Source organism: Amblyomma mixtum, chromosome 9 (genome assembly GCF_055824585.1).
Source record: "Amblyomma mixtum isolate Tamu chromosome 9, ASM5582458v1, whole genome shotgun sequence".
In the NCBI taxonomy this organism is placed as follows: domain Eukaryota; kingdom Metazoa; phylum Arthropoda; class Arachnida; order Ixodida; family Ixodidae; genus Amblyomma; species Amblyomma mixtum.
Genome location: NC_143020.1, coordinates 66,121,046 through 66,142,318, shown reverse-complemented (window position 1 = coordinate 66,142,318; position 21,273 = coordinate 66,121,046). Strand labels below are relative to the sequence as shown.

The window sequence follows — 21,273 nt, the reverse complement described above, 5'->3', positions numbered from 1 at the left end:
AACCTGTACTGCTGCTGTGACGTGGAAAGAGAAGTTTATTTTGTTCTGTGTTAACATAAAACATACAAAACATAAAAACAGCTGTACTCAATGCTCTGATCAGTCAAGCACATGCGCAGTGACGCCGCACTGGGCACGTGAGTAGGGTAATAATGAGGCCGACACTCGGCCGCCGCGCAGGGCGATGAAGTACGTCGACCATTTGCGCAAAAACTCAGCCTCGCTCATTGACAGTGCGTCCACGCATGCTTGCTCAAAGAGGCGCGTGCGGAGGCGCTGCAACATTGGAAACATGGTTCTTTGCGGACGCTCATTTAAGGAAGCCGCTCCGCGCTGCCGCCACAAAACGAACATGCCGACACACAAGAGCATATTTGCAAACAGTTCGCGTGAACTAGTGCGCGCTTCGAGGCGGGTTACGAACATTCGTGACACTAGTACCCAAAAGGTGCGCGCCACTACGAAGTCGAACATTGCGTGCCGCAATGTTTCTAAGAACCGCAATGCTGCACCGCAATGTTGCGTGCCGTGACGTGGAAAGAGAAGTTTATTTTTTCGAGAGGAACAAAAATACGAAACAAAACAGTTGAACTCAAGTCTGATCATTCAAGCACATGTACCTTGCAAGCATATGATCATTCAAGCACATGTACGGCCTTGTACCATGCGACGACTTCTGGATCGGAAAACTCAATTCCACGCAACCTGTACTGCTGCCGTGAGGAGCACGGCCACTCTCCTTCTTCCATGGTGCGCGTCTGAGGAGCGAGGGCATCGCTTCCGGCTTATATCCCAGCTGCGCGGCGCGACTCTGCGCACGCGCAGTGCACCAGAGCGCCTGCGGCGCCATGGTTGCCATAGTACTGGTTGCCATGGCAACGGCGCATGCGCAGTAGTGGCCTTTGGCAGGCACCACGAGATGCACTTCTGCTAGCCTAGTGTAGCTTTCCCTACATTAACAAAATTGCTGATAGGTTGAACGTGGCTGCACAAAGCTTAGAAGTCAGGAAAGCGAGACGGATCAAGTCATGATGATGACAATTTTTAGCTGTGTATGTGCGCCGGCATCGCCGTATTCGCGTAGGTGTAGCACTGCGTCTGGTGCGGCACCTTGACGTTGCGCACAGCGTTCGGATCCACCCTCAGGTACGCATTTTAACATGCGAGGTTCTCTTTGCATAATACGGAAATGGACTAACTTGTCCAGTAGCCACTCCACCAGAAACCAAGGCTGAGAGTTACTGATCCGAAAAGAAGCGATGAACGCGTGCATGAATGAAGAGCTTTTAATTCTGGTAAATATATTTATAACATGCTCACACTGTCGAACCACTTACCTGTTTGTAATGTATGGGCATTACTCGACGTCAGTGTTCTCATGCAACACTTTCATTATTAAGGGTAAATAAAATAAGAATTCTCTCTTTAAATTCATTTCGTTCCCGTGCTATTAGTTCAGTGCTGTAGATCGTAACGCAGTAATTCCTTGAGGCATCATCAATCACTGCCTTTAACTCAGCTCCTTCTGCTGCTGTGTGTTCGCAGCTGCCTAACAGAAATAAATACATGTTGACGTGTAACCTCGGTTGTATTTTCACACTCAGCCGCGGCGGCCGAATTTCGATGGAGGCGAAATTTTACAGGCCCGTCTACTGTGTGATATCAGTGACCCCATGTGGTCGTACTTTCCGGAGCCCTTCACTACGGCGTCCCTCCCTCACAGCCAGAGTCGCTTTGGGGCGTGATTGGTGAAAAAAGGGGAGTTCCGCCCTTATACTGATAAAGATGCAGGCTTTAACCAGCTATTTGTGAACAAAAAAAGAAACGGAGGTATCTGGATTCTTTCTGAACCGGAATGCTCAAGCGCCACAGATAAGACTGTGGCCTGCCGGAGATTTTAGCTCCTGCTACAATCATATGTACTCTTATATCCGTTCATTTCTCTCTAAACGTGTGGCTCGCTTTCGAGTAGACACCCATCTGTCCGACCCCCACCACCTCACCCGCAGCAATCCTCACGGTGCTGTCCTCTCTCCTACGCTTTTCAATCTTACTATGGCCCTTCTCGCCTCCCAGGTAGCTGAAATTCCCGACCTGCATCATATATTTTACGCCGATGACATCAGTCTGTGGTGTTCATCGGGCTCTCCCGGTCACGTACAGGACACCCTGCAACGTGGCCTTGATCTCATTGACTCCTTTCTCACCACCGCTGGCCTCTCTCCTGCTCCTGAAAAATCCGAGCTTCTCCTTCTCAACCATTCCTCATACCAGCTCTCACACAACCACTTCGTCTCCCTCCACCTTTCTGGCTCTCCCGTTCCTGTCGTCACGCAGTGCAAAGTTATTGGCTTTCCTTTGCATGCGGCCAAGAACGTGCAAGCCCTCCACCACGCTGTCACCACCTGCCACTCCGTAATTCACCTACTGCGGCACGCGGTCACTCGGCGCACAGGTCTCCACGAGGCTCACGCGTGCCGAGTTTCCCACGCGCTGGCCCTCAACAAGGTCTTGTACTTTGCACCCTACATTTCCTTCAATCAGACTCAACTTAACACTCTCGAGACTGCCCTTGTGGGCCTCTACAAAGCAGCTCTCAACCTCCCTATCCCTACCTCTACCGCTAAGATCTTTGCCACAGGCCTCTTTCATCCTCTCCGTTCTCTTCTCTCTCTCCATCGTGACTCGCAGCTTGACCGCCTTTCACTTACCCGTCAGGGTCAGTGGTTACTGACTCAAGCGGGTATCTCGCCCATTCGCATCGCCCCTTTTACCTCTCCTATTCCAACCCCTGCTCCCAATCTTCGTATCCTCCCCCTCCCGACCAACATGTCCCCCGTCCTGCACGCCGGCCGTCGTCATGCGGCCGCGCAGCACCATTCCCCTCTTTTTGATACCCAGGGTGTAGCCTAGACGGATGCCTCCTTCGTGGCTCCTCGAGGTTCCTGCGGCTACGCCCTGTACCATCCCCAGCTCCCCGCTCCTGAAACCCACACCAGCGGGCCGTATCTACACCCTCCGGATGCACTGTCCCTCGAGGTCCTCGCCATTGCACATGCCCTTCAGACATTTGCTCTCCTTCCCTCTCTTCAAGAGTACACAGTCTCTTCAGACTCACAAGCCGCTATACACCACATACAGAAACGCACCCTAACCCCTTCTCTTCAACAGGAGGTCGAACGAGCGGTCTCCGCATTGCAGCCTTCCATCGTTTTCCTCCGCTGGGTCCCTGGGCATTCAGGGATTGACGGCAATGAGCTGGCCCATCAGCTCGCCCGAGAAACACTTTTCCGGGCACCGTTGATCCCCTGGCCCAAGCCCTCGGAGGACGGTGGGAGACTCACCCTTCGCCGCACCATAAAGGAGGTCTACCTCGAGCTCCGCCTAGACAAACGCCTTTACCCTTCCCCTTATCCATCGCTCACGGTGCCGGAGGCTCGCCTTCTTCGGCACATCCAAATGAATGCAGTTATCACCCCGTCTCGCCTCTTTCTCTATCGCTATCGATCAGACCCTTCCTGTCCCAACTGCCCCTGTATCTATGCGGACCTGCCCCATTGCCTCCTTTATTGCCCGGCTGCTCAGCAGTCGGGTTCCTACCCCCCACCTTCTTTATCCATCACCACCTGGCTCGACCTGGCTCTATCACCACCTGGCTCGCTGAAGGGGAGGAAGAACAGCGACTTCTGGTCGCCCAGGCGGTCGACATGCTCGGCCGGTAAATTATGGCCAAATAAAGGTCTCTCACTACTACTACTACTATCTGCCACGCTGTCAGCGAAACCAGTTAGCTCAAGAAACGGGACGACACACAGAGGACCCACCACGAGCGCTCGTGGTGTGTCCTCCCTCTGTCATCCCGTTTCTTGCGCTAGCTGTTTTCATGGATCATCAACAGGCCCAAATTCACGCGTTCACGCTGTCAGTGTTGATGCCGTGACTGGCAGCAAATCCAGGACCATGCTTTAAAGATGTTCCCTTCATAGCATGAGTCAGGCAGGTTCCTTCTTTCTTTTTATCTTTCTTCTGCGGAGTCAGCCAAAAAAAAAATATCGAAGATTGCTGATTACAGAGTGCCGAAATCATTTGCAAATACTTAGAAGGGGGTGACAACTTTGCCGTGAGGGTGCGGCCTTTCTGCACGGTTTCCAAAACCTTTCTTCCCTCGTCGTACCTGCTTACTGAAGCATCTGAAGCCTTTCCTTCCCCGCACACCCCGGGGCCGTATCCGCGTCATCAGCGAGTTCATGGTTGCTTTCTTCACTCTACTTTCTTCGGCGAGCTCTTGCTGCCCGCCGCCTCCACAGACGCTTTCTTCGCACCAGAAATCCGAAGAGCTCTGCCGGTTATTGGGCACGCTGTGGTGTTGTGCAGAGTTCCCCCACTTTGCACACGGGCTGCTGTGGATGGCTGGCGAAGGATCCGATGTTTCCTAGGGGGCTGCGCTTTCTGCAGCCACCGGCTCCCTCCTTGATGGCTGTCCGTCCGTCGCCAGACTTCCGACCTATATTCCCCGGTTCGAACCGCCGAGCAGCAACGGAGCTTCCGCGGCTGGCCGGGCCGCTCTCACGCTCGCACCCATATGCACACACGCCCGGTGATGTTGATGCACTGGGACGGCTCTACCGCCTGTACGACAGTATGTAGTACGTGCTACTCAGAGCCCTGGTAAGCTTTCCTGACTGGGAAATGTGAAAGTGGACGCATGGCAGGAAGGCGGCGATGCCAACTGCTGACGCATTTGCGTCCAGAGTACTAGATATAGTACATCGAACTAAAATTTTTTCACCTCACAGGTGTTAGGTATCTTAACGCTGAATGCAACTTACTGTTACCAGGTGGCCTGGCTACCATGTCTACGTCTAGAATTTTATCGAGGCTACGTCGATTGTAGAATGATTATCGGCCAACTATTGCCATTCCCTAAGCGGCTTAGTGGCTTTCGCTGATATTTTCGTGTTACATTACAGAACAAATTAGCGCAGTGTGGCCAAAGCCTATCTTTGTGTGAAACACGGGTAAACCTGTAAATGAGAAAGATGTATAATGTAACGCGTAGATATATATTTATAACAGCGGAATGAAGATTCGGACGCAGGGAGAGTGCCGAAAAATAAGAGACAAGCGGAGCCAAGCGTGAGACAAACACTTTCTCCTCGTCGTGTTCCCCGGATAAGAACCGCATTTTGTCATGGTCGATGACCATATTTTGTCATGGTCGCCTAAGGCCGCGACGCGACTCCCTACTGCAAAAGCACCGTCCCGGGGCTGAGGAAAGACCGATGTTTGTGGTACGGTTCCCGAGGAAATACATGAACGGCGTCGGTCATAGCATCCACGATATTGAAGAGAGGGGGGTAAATTCACTGGTTATGTCGGTAACTTGACCGAGCACGGGATAAGAGCCAGTGTGTAAGGGGAACGAAGCTTTCGAGAGTCTGATGGGGGAAGAGGTACGCCACAAAATCTAGGGGGACTCTACAAAAAAACTGGACATCTCGGTAGCGGAGGTCGTAATGGGAAGGGTGCGCCTGGTGCATTTACGATATAGAGAGAACGGCGCGTGCAGTTCGGCGTGCTATATACCGGCTCGGGCGATGGAATCTGGTGCCTAGTCAGTGGGGCAGGAGACAGTGGCAGGTAAAAACTTGTCCAATGGCAAGTGCGGGTGCCGGACGAACAGTTAATATAAATGGAAAAAATTCAACAGTGTCTTGTCGGGAAGAATTGAGATAATGCGATTTAAGACAGAGCATCGCCCCAATCGCGATGGTCGGTAGAGACGTGCATGGAAAGCACACCTGTGAATGCCCGGTTGAAGCTTTCTGTAAGGCAATTAGTTTAGGCTTGGCTAGCTTATCTATGCTTTGCTGCGTAGAACAGGAGTAGAGTATTTCGACGACTTCTCGTAAAAAGTAGCGGACTCGGTCAGTGCGTGACATACTGGGTAGCTGCATCGTAAAGAATGACGTCTCTCAGAAGGACGTCCGTAATATCTTTAACACAACTCGTTCGCAATGAACGCGCGAATAAATTATCTTGTCTTGTACTTAGCGGCAACAGCAATTAATTCATTCCCAGAACAGGGCGTGGCAATCAATTCATTCCCAGAAAATGACGCCAGAAAAGGGCCATAAAGGTCGAAACTAATCCAAAACAACGGGTCATAAGCAATGTCCTAGGTTGAAAATGACCAGCAGTCAACAATGATGGCTTTTTCCGGCCTTCAGACGTGTCACAGGCGGCGCCTTATGAGCAGGACGATACGGTATAGTCCTGGTCAAAACAAATTGCGGCGTGCTGGCGCGGACGCCAATATGTCCAGGGGGGGGGGGGGGCAGGTCATCGAGTTCTTGCAAGACAGCCGACCGGAGCACCTGGTAACCACAACCAGCAGGTCAGGCACGCCAGGTTGGAGATGCCGGCTGCACGTGATGCCGCCTTGAAAGATAAACAGGTGCAAGGAGTCATCGGGATTAGCAGAGAAAAGGTAACCAATGAGCGAGCCCAACGAAAGTTCGCGGCGCTGTATGCAGCAATAAGGTGCAAATCAGAAATGGCGAAAACAGAAGGTACTACGTCGTCTGCACTCTCCTCAGGGAACTTCAAGGGATGACGAGATAAGCAGTCAGCATCCTGGCGCAGATGACCGGCTGCGAACACTACGCTGAACGAGTGCTCTTGTAGGTGCAAGGCCCGACGAAAAGACTGGCAATGGTTTCACTTGAGGGTAGAGAGCCAACAAAGAGCCTGGTGGTGGGTTGGAAGCCGGCTAGCAGGTGATTCCAGGTTAGAATACAGGGATAAAACAGATATAACTACCCTGTCAAAAAGAAGGTGTTATAAGGTAGTATGGTAAGCGCTGCAGTTGCTAACCCTGACATCGTTTTACTGCTCTTTTACTGTTAACTACCGGCATCAAGGTATAAGTAAATCTTGCTACCTTTTCGCTTGCTGTGGTCGTTAGTTAGCTCCTGGTTAGTAACCGTTCCTTCAATCGCAGAAAAATTAAAAAATATAAGTGACAGTCTGTGGCGCGAATAAATTCATGTAGTATTTTAACATTTCTGCATGGACGTGCGGTTAGGTAGACTAACCTGTTTCTACAATCCCAGCTTCATAATTAAGGCTGGTATATCTTAGGCCAATGGGTACTAGCCTCTAGCCCGTAACAAGACTCCGATTTCAAAGTATATAAGACGGAGAAAGATTTACCTGTGGACGCGCACTACTCGTGTCACGCGTGTGTGACGCTCTCTGGTATGTACTTTTCTTGCATTCTGGACCATTGTGCATGCCCACTAAAGTTGTTTGATGCAATCACTTCGCATAATTTGTACATGGAGTGCGGAATATGTCTAAGCCTAAGTGTGCAGCTTACGGCCAGCACGGTCTTTTAGCTCTGAGGGGTGTCCGGTGTAAGCCAAATTGAACGTGTAGTTTTTATTTTTCCACTCTGCAAAAACTTAACAAGCCATGCCCGCACACCGTAGGGAGAGCCTAGCAACACATTTATTTATTTATTTATTTTACCCCAGGGCTTACAAAAGCACTGTAGAGGGGAGGGGCAGAAATACAAAGGACACTCTGCAATTTGATTGAGAAAAGGAAAAAATAACAATAAAAGAGAAAATGAAGGCAACAACAACGACGACGAAAAACAAAAACGGCACGTATTCAAAGCACACTGGTAGGTTACAAATACGCAATCGTTTGCTTGAACAGAATGCAGCAGAGTACAGCATCAACGTATTAAAAAACTGAAGGAACAGTCGTACAGAACATGATATGCGCCAAATGCAAGTTATGAAAAAAATAATAAAACAGGTCTTCAAAATATGTTAGTAAGGGAAGTACGAAAGCGGTGGTTGTCGGTGATAGCGACCAGGGCAGCAGGTAGATGGTTCCAGTCACGGGATGTTTTTGGTAGAAATGAATGTGTATACGTCATGGTGTTGTGGCGAGGTATGGCGACTTTGTAGCAATGATCGACACGGGCAGAAACATGAGCAGCATCTGTGATCAGGCGCGTTCTCAGTTGATGGTTATGATGATAAATTTTATTGAAGAGGCAAATACGAGATATATTACGACGGACATTGAGAGGGGGCAAATTTAGACGTAGTTTCATGTTAGTGACGCTTGCTGTGCGGTGATAATTACTGAGGATAAAACGTGCAGAGCGATTTTGTACGCTTTCCAAGGTTTTATTCAGTGATACACGGCCAGGGTCCCATATGGATGAAGCGTACACGAGATTGGGTCGTATATAGGTAGTATATAGCTGTTTTTTCAATGAACATGGAGCTAGTGAAAAGTTACGTTTCAGATACCCAAGCATGCGATTGGCTTTGGTTGTTATGTAGCTAATATGAATCTTCCAGGAAAGGTTATTCGTAACGTGTACTCCAAGGTACTTATAAGTTGAAACGGAGTCGAGTGTAGAATCGTTAATACAGTAGCTTGGACAGGATGATTGACTGCGGGAAATTCGCATTGTTTTGCATGTTGCAGCATTCAGTTCCATGGGCCAAAGGGAGCACCAAGAAGCGATATTATTTAAGTCAGTCTGGAGTAAAGTCTCATCAGACGCATTAGTTATTTTACGGTAAATTACACAGTCATCAGCGACAAATAGAGCTAGAAACACAGTTGGGTAGGTCATTAATATAAATAATAAAAAGCTATGGAGCCAGGACAGATCCCTGACGCACTCCTGATTGGACGGGTACCTCAAGGGAGTCAGTCTCGTTAGCTGTGACATACTGGGTGCGGTTAGAAAGAAATGCGATTATCCAGTTACGTACTACAGGATCGATGTTAAGGTGACTGAGTTTTAGTATAGGAAGTTGATGATCAATTTTATCAAAAGCCTTGGAAAAATGTAGAAACGCACAATCAATAATGAACCCTGAGTCCAGAAATGAATGTAGAGCATTGGTGAACATAAGTAACTATGTTTCGCATGCGTATAATTTGAGGAATCCATGCTGGGAGGGATGAAAAAACTGGTTTGATTCGAGAAAGTTGACGAGGTTGGTGAGGATTATGTGCTCAAGTACTTTGCAAGATATTGATGTCAAGGAAATGGGGCGATAGACGGTTTGTGTGAGTGGCCAGAGTTGTAAATAGGAACAACTTTCCCTGTTTTCCAGTCTTTGGGTAGACAACTCTCATTAAGGGGCACGATACTGCTGCCGGAATGGGGCACCCAACCAACCTGCTTTTTCAGGTGCCACTACTGTGTAGCGTGTTCGCCCGGCCGCCTGAAGTCCGACCTACCCGACAAACTTTCTTCGAGGGGCATACGTTGTGCTCGGTCAGGCCATGCTGCACTTGGTCAAACCTGGCCTGCAACGAAACATTCACCTGGCAACACCGGCATTCAACGTCAGCAGCCGCTATCGGCATACTCGGCGCGGCATATAAACGCCCACCTGCACTGGCCTTGACTGGGCACGGTACTGCTGCCGGACATAGTAGCAGCGCTAAAAAACAAGGACGACAGGGTAGACAAAGACAACACAGGCGCTAGGAACAAGAAAGTAAGGCATTTAAGGCAGAAAGCTGGGCTAGTTGGTGTTAGGATTGAGAGGACATAGTAGTAGCGCTAAAAAACAAGGACGACAGGGTAGACAAAGACAACACAGGCGCTAGGAACTAGAAAGTAACTTATTTTAAGTTTCTTCGACATCAAGTTAATAGAAGATGACTTGTAATTTGGGACCCCTATACTTCAGCTGCCTAATGAATAGTCAAACATACTGAATTTTCTCTACCATGCCAGAAATAAATGAACGACCTAAAAAGGTATAATGAAAGTATGTATCGGCATTTGGGCAGAAAAATATGCGCCGACCTCTCTGAGCACCTGACAAAAAAAAACAGCAGAAAATACAAGCATCGTAATGAAAACACAGTTAATGCAAACAAGCATTAATGAAGTAAACAAACATTTCGCACTCAATTTCAACGATTTATTTCGACGTGTCAAAGCAGATATAAACCTGTAATGGGCTGCAAGTGTAATACTGGGCGATATGCATCGTCTCTTATTCTAGACTACGGCTTTCTCACGCAAGCAGCTCATATTTCATCAGAAGCCGGTCATCTTGAACGTAACCTTCACTCTCTAGGTCGCTCAACAAAAAGGCCTGCTTTGTGCCGTATCTGTAGCTTTCTTCCGATGGAACTGGTTTTGAAAAATGTTTAGCCTCGCTCCAAAGGGGCTTCAAGGTTGCCGCGCTCTCTTTACCCGACACCGGATGTATGACGCTCAGCTTTACAGTATGCAAGAAGGGCCATTGAAGAACATCATCGATCACACCTCTGCGCAGAGCAACACGAATATGCAGTGACACAGAGTCGCCATTTTTCTTAAGAAACACACCGGGACGCATGCAGTAGCCCCGAAGGTATGCGCGACCACTCGTAAAATTCTCAAAGCCGTTATTCAACACAGTTGTTTTCTTGGTGCTCACATCTGTGATTCTGAAATGGCAAATCCCAGTGTTGATTGAAATTTGCGCTTGCACCTCTTCAAAGCTCCTCAGAGCTTTGTGGTGGTTTTCTTTCAATTCCGTTTGCAGCGCCTCGATTTGAAGACCATTTTCTTCAACCTTGTCATAGTTTTTTCTCAAAGCACATTCTACGTCTTGTCTGAAATTTGGCGTTAGAGAGCTTACTTTTCGAGTGATTTCGTCCAGTTTAGAGTTCGACGCACTCAAGCTCTCTTTCACTTCCTCTTTCACAGCGCGTCTGATGTCAAGTGCAATTCGCGCGAGGCTGTCGCGGCTTTGGTCTGCAGCTTCTGCGAACATATTCTCCAGTGCATCTCTCAGTGTGTTGACGCTGTGGCATATCTCGTTTAGTGCCTCGCTCTGTGCCTTGTTCTCATCGATGACGACCTGTAACTTAGCTTTCATTTCAGATGCACCCTCATAAAACAATGTTTCCAGTGTTCTCGATGATGATGCTTCCTTCGGCTGACCCTGGGACGAACCTCTGAGGATGAATTCGCTGCAGTCCGATCTGAGGTGCACGCAGACGTTGCCGCAAAGAACGGTCGCCGAACAACGCGTGCAGGTCACGCAGTGGTGTTTGCATTCATTCTGGATGTGGTTGAGGAGCTCCGACGCAGCCATCACAGCTTCGCAGCCAAAGTCTTCGTTCCAACATCGCACCTGCATGGTTAAAAATGTTTCAATGCGCTAGCATTCTATGGCTATGTAGGCGGTTTCGGCGTAGGCTAGATAATCTCGGTGCTATAACAGAGGAACTAGTCGGTAGATCGGAAAAAGAATGGTATCGTTGGATCGAGCATCGAAAGGGGATGTGCAAGTGGCAAAGTGGTTAAAGTGGGTTAATTAGGTATCTAATGAGAGCCAGAAATGTCCAAAAAGTGAGCGGGGCCGGAGAAAAAGGGGAGCGACATTTGAAAACGCCAGAAGTATAGCACCACGTCACCGGAAGTGAGAACAGAGCAACGCCTGGCGCCAAATTTGAAAACGAAGCGTGGCGCGAAGTTTGAAAACTCAAATGGGCAACTTATGGAATTTGATTCAGCAAGACAATTAGTTGCGGTATCGATAAGTAATCGATAAGTAATCGATAAGTAATCGATAAGTAATCGATAACTGATCGATAAGTGATAGATGACTGATCAATAAGTGATCGACTTCCGGTTTAACATTCTAGACTTCCTGTAACGAGTCTCAGTTGACGTGAAAAGTGTGGATGTGCGGCGTCGACGTTTTGGTGTGACGTCATAAAGTGCAACGTCATAAAGTGTGACATCATAATTACGCATTTCTGCAATGCGGGTTCCGCAGCGATCGCAGTGATTTTTTCCTGCAGCGGTCGTAGTTAACTATTGATGATGACAACTATGGTGAAGTTAGAGAAATATGTAAAGGATATATACAGGGTCTCCCAGCTAACTTTAACCAGGGTAAAAATATATATGCCGCGATACTCTACGACGCTGCGACCAAATGCATGTTGCTGGCTATTGTACGCATGAACTGACACTATTTTTTGTATGTTGCCTTACTTCATAATTAGTCAAGATTAATTAACCAACTTCCCAAGAAACGAGGAGAGACGAAAAATTGCATAGCGAAAGATGTAGTACGGTTCGCAAAACGTCTTATAGAAAACTAGCTTTTCATCTATTCCGTATTAGTTTTTTTTTCTCACTGCAGATGTTGGCAGAGTACTAAAAAAATACCACATGACATGCCCGCTTGCACGCCGTGATTACATTGCTCTCAAAAGTTGCGCGAAGGAGCGCACAGATAATTTAGCCAGGCGTGCTGCCGTTTAAAGCAACAGGGCTGGAACGCAGGAGCTGGCTGTGCGATTTGCGCCAGCTGTACGGTTACCTAGCTGGGGTTCAGGATAGCGATAAGCAGGCGCAGCCCTTATCGCTTGTGCTGGAATCGCTTCCCTGTCACCTTATAAGCGACAGCACGCCCGACTGAATGAGCTGTTCGTTTCTAGGTGGAACTTTTGAGACAAATGCAACTGTGGCGCGCCAGAGGACATGTCACGCGGTATTTTTTTTTTTTTGTAGAAGAACTTGCTTTGGGGCTAGTTGGTTCATGATTGAAGTTCAGGATGGCGCAAAAGACACACACACACACACACACACACACACACAGGAAAAATAGGGGATGACACAAAGAGCGCCTTTGTATTTTGCCGGCATTTGCATTGAGTGAAAAAAACTGATGCGTTATAAATGCAAAGTTAGTGTTCAAGCCGACGTTTTCCGGACCATTCTAAAACTTTTTCATTGGAATTTTTCGCTGATTCTCGTTGCTTGTGAAGTTCGTTAATTAATCTCGACTAATTATGCAGTTAAGCACAACGCCAATAACAGTGTGACTTGCTACATACAATAGCCAGCCGCCTGCATTTCGTGGCATCATCTTAGCATCCGCGACATATTTTGAAACCTTTGCTAAATTTAGCTGGGACACCCCACACATATCAATTACATTCCTGCAACTTTATCATGATCGTCACCATCCACAGCCCAACTACGACCGCTGCAGCAGAGGAACTCTCCAATAAACCCAGTCCTGTGAAAGCGTTGGAAACCTTATTCCTCCAACTTTCTAGCCTCATCTGCCCACCCGACTCACGCGTCTGCCTTCTTGAAATTCGCTTAGATTATTATTTATTTATTCTGACAGTTATGGTGTCCATTAGGGGCACTTAAATAAGGGGAGAGAAGGGGCCAATACAAAATACATCTTCCTAGAAATTCCACACCATATAGAAAATGGAAAAAGAACACAATGAAAATAGCAATACAAACAAAAGATACAACGCATCCTATTCTAAAAACAAACCAGTACTAAGGGAGGGTAAAAAAAAACAGGAAGGCAAACACAGGAACGGTTCTTCGGTAATTTTTCCTTCGTATTGGAAGCTCAGCCAATGCTCTTTTCTTGTTGTTAGCCTCTACTCAGGGAGAAAGAGAACGAAATCAGTGCTCTATAAACAGTGGTGCTGTGCTTTCGATAGGAAGAGCGCGGAGTGAATAATTTCAACAGTAAGTGTGGTGAGGCGTGCGAAAAAGTTGAACTGCGCAGCTGCAAAGGAATCAAAGAAGGCCAGTACAGTTCGAGTATGTCGGTTTCTCTGCGAATGGCAACAGAGCATAAGCCACAATGATGCTGACATTTACTCAAAGAAAATACCGAGGACGGAAAACCGGAATATATGATTTAGCGCTTATGTATGTGACATATATCTCACAGACCATGATATTCTATGATGCAAGGGCCAGCCATTCTGAATGCGCGATTTCGATTGTGAAATCGGGACGACAATTGTTGAACATTCATCCCCTTTGCAACACTGTCGAGTTGGCCTTCTCTGTTCCTGAATATATTATATAACCGGCAAGATATCTGTTAGGCTTTGAAATAAGGGGTGCCAGGAAATGTTATATGGTTGAATTATTTTTATAATGACCGTGCATTAAGCTTTTTTTAGAGCGCAGCTCTTTGGCGTCCGTTCCTGGGTTTCGCGTCGTCATCGGCGTCGGCCTCGTAACCAGCTCCGCCCCCCTTTCATCCCCCCAGCGCTATCGGCGTCAGCGGCATCAGTCAGTCGCTGCTATCTCTTCCCTCCTCCCTTTATCGTGTTGTCCGCTTGCTGCGCGCGCTTCTGCCCCCATCGTTTGCCGCTGGGTGTACACGCCGCCCCCCTCCCCCCTCTTCCTGCGAGTCTCCGGTTGTCAAAGCGCCGGCTCGAACTTAATTCCTTTCTTCGCTCCTCCTCCAATGCAACCCCTGTGCGGTGGCAATCAGAGAGCCAGATCGGTGGCGGCGGATCTGTATACGTGCACCGCTCGAGCCGAAATTGCGAATACGTGTGAAAAATAAAAAAAAAATTCTGTGATAGCGCATACATGTGTTGCTCGATTTCTTTGCCTCAATCTATCGAAAAGGTGAAACAGCTTATTTGCTGCGCTCAAATTTCGCATTAGGAAGTAACGTAATCGTCGGTAATTTTTTCTCTGTCGTTGGATAAGGGATATTTATTTTCCTCCTTATAGCTGGAGCTCCTCTTTTCTAGGTGGAGTACTGACTTAAGTTTAGGAGCGTATCACAGTAAGCCACCTGGCACAAAAGTGAATGAGAAACTACGACGCGACGATCAATTGTGCCTTTCAGTCAGCGCTTGTTCGTCGCTTAACTACTCTATCATCTTCATCACGTGTCTGATTAATGAGGCAGTTAAGAAGAAGCGCTTGCAGACGTGAACAGACGTGACATTCGGCGGTAGCTTGAGGACCGAGATCTGCTAAAGGTCAATAGTTATCTGCTCTGCACCTTTACTACTCCAGGGCTCCCGAACCTCTCTGGAAGCTTGCCATCATGAAATGCGCATGCAAAACACAATTTTGTCCCTGCATTTTCCTAAGCGATGAAATTATCTCTGAAAGTGATAGCTGTCTCACACACGGCCAATTTAACGCTCACTCCCAGGCCCACCTGCACTGTATGACACGAGCCATTATCAAGAGGAACTGTGTATTCAAACACGTGCGGGCGAGCCAGAAGCACATCAGGCGACAGCACACGAACTGTGTTGTTTCCAGTCAGTTCCCTGTCGCCGTTGTACTTTGGTCCGCATGTTTCTAGTTGATTAGGCGCAGCTGACAACTTTCCTCCATGGCTGACAAAATCACTTCTGTGCTATGCCATACACTACAGACATGCTCCAAGATATCCCCTTGAAATCCTTTCCGGTTTCACGTTAATATCTCAGGTAAGTACCGTCGCAGGCGTAATCCTTTAATAAGGTGTTGCACTTGGTCCGAGAAAAAACACCGCCAGAGATAAATAGGCAACAACTGCTTTCCAATTACCACGTATCTCCTTTATCCTTTCTTTCATCCTTCTTCCTGCCTGTCGGTTTTGTTTCTTTATTTCAACCCTTTTTATTCTTACCTACTTCCAACCCTGCCCTGCACCTCTTGCTATCCTTATTCAGGGAGGCATTGCCCCAGTCCTCTCCTACCCCTCGCCCTTCCAACTCTTTTCTTTTTTTTTCTTAGCCTCTGACAAAGAACATGCTTTCCTACGTCGTTCCTTCTCTCCTTTCGTGCCCTTCCCGAGTTTTGATTTTGAGTGCAAAAGCACTATTTGAGGTCAAACCGGCTCACCAACCTTGCGTGAAACTTGACTTTGAGGGTGACCTTTGCGAAACCATACCGGGTGTTTTTTTTAGAAGGTCCAACATTTTTAAAGACAGGTAAATTCCTTTAGATTTATTTTAACCCTGGGGCTATACTGAGGGCTACGGCGGACACCAGGTAAGAGGCAAACTACTTTAATTAGTTCGCTGATTAACTGATTAAGTTAATTAACTTTTATAATTTTTATTTTAGGGAATATGTTGTATTAGCAGAATTGGAGATCGTCTTCCAAACAGTCCAGCCAAGAAAAAAGATTTTCATGAAAAAATGTTTTGCGCGCGTAACGAAGCGAGAAAAAGTCACCCTGGTTGGCAGTTTCACACTGTAACACAGCGTCTGTGAGCGCCTGGGACGTAGCTCGCTCCGCCCTGCACTTTGTGTCAATGGGTTTTTGTTCCAGCGCGGCATTCCGTGAGGCCGCGGAGCGAAGCGAGATAAGCAGCGATAGCGCAGGCCGACAGTCCGGGACGCGTGACGCAAAGCGCAGGGCGGAGTGATCTACGTCAGAGGCGCTCCTGCGCTGCGTTACGGTGTGAAGATGCCTACCAGGGTGACTTTTTCGCACCTCGTAACGTGGGTGAAAAATTTTTAATTAAAATTGTTTTTTCTCGGTTGGACTGTTTAGAGGACGATCTCCAATTCTGCGAATACAACATATCCCCTAAAACCAAAATTAGGAAAGTTAATTAACATATTTAGTTAAACAGCGAACTAATTAAAGCAGTTTTCCTCTTGCATGGCACCCGCCGCAGCCTCCAGTATAGCACCAGTGCTAAAATAAATCTAAAGCAATTTACTTTTTTTTTAAATTTTGGACCTTCTAAAAAAAACACCCGGTATAAATTAATAAAATAAATACTGCCGTAATAGTAAAATGAGTAAAATAATACAGCTGTAATGGGCACAGACCAGCTTCGCTGGCCACTGCACGATAGTCCTATACTATTATCATCATCATCATCATCAGCCTAACTACACCCACTGCAGGGCAAAGGACTATCCCATCTCTCTCCAATTAACCTTGTCCTTTGCCAGTTGCGGCCACTACATCCCCGCAAACTTCTTAATCTCATCCGCCCACCTAATTTTCTGCCGTCCCCTGCTACGTTTGCCTTCTCTTGGAATCCTCTCCGTTACCCTTAAGGACCAGTGGTTATCTTGCCTTCGCATTACATGCGCTGCCCAAGCCCTATACTATAGCAACAGCTAATCACGCCTCATGTTAAACTGTGACACACTCTCGCGCTGACCCTTGCACATCGTCGTTTTCATGGACTAATAATACTAACTAATATACACACTCTGAAGCTGTGCACTGCACAACGTAGTCTTCATCAACTGATACCACTAGAATGTATGGGATGACCATGCCCCCCCGCCAAAGACGGCGAAGCCTTCAAGGCGGCCGCCTGACGCTCCTGCTAGAGGTCTGCGCCTTGTGACCTCGCCTATCGCCCCACTGCTTCATAGATTTCCTCTGCAAAAGTTTTTGTCGCGGGCGCTTCCCACGTTCCAATAAACAACCATTCACTGCTATCGAAACCGATATCTTCGCCAGGCGTGCCGACGACCCAGCAAACCAAAACGATGAGCTAACCAGGTTTAACAAATGCTTTCGCAAGCCTACTTGGTTTAACTACTTTAAAACCCTACAAGACTCTTCTTTTACATCCTCATATTAATGCGAAAGCACTGATGCGATCACCAACACCGACGAAGAATCTTGTCACCGTACGTACGATCTCGCGCCGTTGCCTAGCAACCGGAGCTGCTACCCGAGCTTACAAAAGTTATTCGGGTAAGCTCGGGTGAGTTCAGAGGAGCGTCGAGCCAGCTGCGCGAGAGGTTGCTCGGGAAGAGCAACACGGGACGCGAAATCCCTACCAGTGGTTGCAATACAAACAGCCACTGCGCTGGTAATGGTGTGAGGACTCGCCGCAATCTACTTGGGTTAAGTAGAGAATGCCCAATTCTGCATATATTCTGCATACCCACTTAAGCTATCGCGTCATACCCTTAAGGCGAAGCATAAGTGTTCCCTTGAATTGAAGAATGAACACCTTTCGCACGTCTACTCGGTTCAACTACGTTAAACCCCTACTAATTTTTGGTACCGCAGTGCTCCGCCTTTGCTTTATCGTAGTTTCTCCTCGTGAACACAACCCGTCTTACCAGGCCACCTGTCCAGCACCCATGTCCGGAATAACAGCCTTTCAAGTACCCTTTTGCTACCTTCCAACACCCTCCGCTCCCCCCAAACCCCGATTTTTTTTTTCTGCTTAGGGGGCCTTCTTTATCAATGTCTTGGACGGCAACTAGTAGAATCCTGCCACATTTCACGTATCAGTCATGCTCCGTTTTTACCTGACCTCACGCCGCGGTGTGACGGCCCTGCTTAACGCTTGTCGATAATGACCGCTTGCCCACAGGGAGATAAGTCCTTTTGTCGAAATGTTTGCTAGCAGGCTAGAACTCCCTCTGAAACCTCGTTCACTGCGGGTTGCGTTACCATGCGACATCTTGTTAGACTGCTTACCTTTCTACAGGGCAGAGCTTCCGTTGCCGTCTCTTTCCATTCCGTATCCTCTTCCTGGAACTCCTTGCGGTCCAAAGGACAGGCGCGCTCGCCATCTTGCACGCACTGCTTGCAACACGACTCGCACAGCAGATGCAAGCAGGGAAGCAGAGCGATTCTCCTACGCACGAGACCGCAAGCGCTGCATATCCTATTCTCGGGGACAGGCGCCACAAAACGCAGGGGCCTCCAGTCAATGTCACTGGAGAACCCGACGAGCGTGTACTGCATACCTGGTTGCATCGTTCGCGATGCCCGCTCGATTCACTGCGCTCCGCTGCAACGGTGGTGATTAGTATCGCAAACCACGCTCTTATCTTTCCTTCTCTTCGATAGTTGTCACGGCGACAACATAGAGTAACATAAAAGTAAAGAGCGGACACTCAGGCCCTTTCGCGGCCGAGTTCGGCGCTTCCCCGTTTCCGCCAGGTGGCACTGAATGTGCAAATAAAAAAAAATAAAGAGTATGGTCTTGGCATGTGTTGGCTTCCTTCTGCGGAGTGACTGATGCGCTCATTGTCACCCTGACAGAATGCACGTAGTAGGTTCACTGCCGCTTGCCAAGCGCACGCGATGCGTGGCATAACGCCTTTGCGGCTTGTGGGTGACGTGTTCGCCGCGGCGTCCAGGCAAGCGATCAAAGCCAAACGCTTTGACGAGCGTTGCACGTTGAAACCTGGATAATCGTTGCATGCTCCGTAATCGTCACGCTGGTGGCCGGCTGCTCAGCTGGGCAATGTGACACCGCCTCCTCCGCGAGAGTGGAGAACGCACAAGACGCAATGAAAGTAGAGCCTCCAAGATTCCTGTTGTGGCCTATCATCTCTGAGGCCAGCGCGTTTCCCCGGGTCCGCTAGGTGCGCTGTGCACAAAAGTCGGCCGCTGGGGCCTACGGGAGTGTCCGCTCTTTACTTCTATATTACTCTATGCCACTCATCTCCATTAGGTGGCTGGATGCCGCATTCCCGCTTTCCGAGACGAGCGCGAGTGAAGCCACCGGAAGTTGGACGGCTTGTCCCGGAAGTCGGGTGTCTGCTGTGTATTTCAATGCAAAAAGTCGCATCTTTCGCCCTTTAGTTCTCAGTTTTTTGCACTGTTCTCGTGTAATGTCTGCTGTTATATGAAAGGAACAAGCAAGCTTAACGCAAGAAATGTGAGCATTGTGTGCAGAACCCTGTAATTTCAGAGAAACCGAAGAAAACAGTGATGCATGTCTCACCCTGCCGCGGCAAAGGAGTACGTGCATTAAACACTATGTTCTTGTCTGGTTCTTGTCTTTCAAGCGTGAAGAAGAAGTAGTGGAATGACGATGAGGCTTGGCCATCTTAAAACGGAATTTTCGTGCAGGAAAGAAAAGTCATAGCGCGAGAGGAACGACTGACAAGAAAGACGAACGCTGCAGTGCGCGTAAGAAGCGCTGTTAGAAGTCAACTGCACCAAGCACCACGAATAAAAGCCCATTCAAGATTAACTTGCTACAATACGAAACAGTACACGACACGCTCCGTTGAAAGAGCAGTACCATACCTTTTGGAGGCGCTAATGTACCGAACACCGTCGACACCTCACAAGATAGTAGCCTGGCCCTCGCTCTGGTTCGGTCTAAACATAATTCGGTAAAATGGTCGCTGCAAAGTAAGCTGCCTGGTGAATGTTTCAACCTATTCTTTCTTATATTTATCCCCCATTGATAGCATAACTTTGGCTTGAGCGCGGGAACAAGCATCACAGTAAAGAGCAGAGTTGGCGAAGCTAGGCAAACGAGACGACACCGAGCCGTGTAGACGAGGCTCCATACTTGCTGCCTGTAGCGACGTCCTGTCGTCTGCTAGTGTCGTCCCATTGCAATGCAATGGACCCTTATTTTTGAAACGTCTTTACCGAAGACTTCGCTGGTCTCCTCGCTCAGTTGACGGCGCAACAGGTAGGCACTGTCATGTAAAAAGACGAGAACGACGAAAAGACGAAATGCTAAGTAGGAAAACAAAACTGGAACTGAAAAACCGTGCTCAGCTCCGATTTCATGCACTGCCAAAGGCTGACTTCCGGGACAAGGCCACTTACTTCCGGTGGCTTCACTTTTGGGTGCCCGATGCGGCATCCAGCTCCCCTAGTGCAGATCAGTGCTCTATGCTGCCTGCGCTTCATAGCTCGGACGACAGGGCACGCTCGGCGTAAGGAAGTGAATGCGCTGGTCGGACGTATGCAGAGCCCTTCGTATACGTCGCCGTGCGTCGGCCACGCTGTGAATCAGCTTCGAATAGCGAATATGTTTGATGATGATTGTGAACGTTTATGGCGCAAGGACATCTGTGGCCAAAGAGTGCCATGGCACAAGGTGTTTTCGTCTTCTCAAGGTGGGGTCAAAGAATCTTTTCCAATCATCTCATCCTAAAGAAGCCGCGCACAAGACCAGGGGAAACCTTGTACCCGTTGTATCACCGTTGTCTACACGGTGGCATTTGGGATCGAACCCTGCATCATCAACATGCGAGGCGAATGCTGAAGCCACTAGAACACCGCTATGGTAGCGAATGCAACTCAAGATAGAAAAAATGTTCCGTTGCCGGCTTGTTAATAAAGTAAATGAAAATCCGTCCAAATCCTTAAGTGTTCATCGAATTGACTTCTCGTTCCAGCAGCCTCTGTGGCTGTGAGTGACGTAGAGCTGCTGACAATGAGTGCGGTTGTCATAAAGAGTTCACTAGCGTGACATTCCGAGGCCATACATTTTAGCTGGATTCTTTCGCAACTACACATCTGCAATGAGCATAATTTCACTTGCGTATTTCCTTGGTATAAATGCATAGGAAATTGAAGTTTTATACACATTATTCTTCTTTTTTCATTAAATCTCCCTTTCGAACTACAGCCTATACGCTCAACTCTTTCCTGGCGTGTGCATTGGCCGTGCCGCAAGCAGTATTTTTTGTTTGCATGCTTTCAAGGATGCTAGCAGTGTCGATACATGAAGGTTAGA

At 48.1% G+C, this 21,273-nt stretch overlaps 1 protein-coding gene across 1 annotated transcript; it reads right to left on the bottom strand.

Annotated features, from left to right (window-relative positions):
• Positions 1 to 9,963: 9,963 nt before the first annotated feature.
• Positions 9,964 to 18,565, bottom strand: LOC149329427 (TNF receptor-associated factor 3-like). The gene is made up of 2 exons (XM_089562222.1): positions 18,255 to 18,565; positions 9,964 to 11,183 (listed from the first exon to the last, which is right to left on the bottom strand). Exons 1-2 carry the CDS (start codon positions 18,534 to 18,536, stop codon positions 10,074 to 10,076), a joined length of 1,392 nt encoding a protein of 463 aa, XP_089418348.1. The 5' UTR covers positions 18,537 to 18,565; the 3' UTR covers positions 9,964 to 10,073.
• Positions 18,566 to 21,273: the final 2,708 nt, after the last annotated feature.

Coding starts and splice junctions, on each gene's coding strand:
- LOC149329427 (XM_089562222.1), bottom strand. CDS start 18,536: ATGCAACCAGGTATGCAGTACACGCTCGTCGGGTTCTCCAGTGACATT. Junction 11,184..18,254: donor AAGCTCTGCCCTGTAGAAAG/GTAAGCAGTCTA, acceptor TTAACCATGCAG/GTGCGATGTTGGAACGAAGA.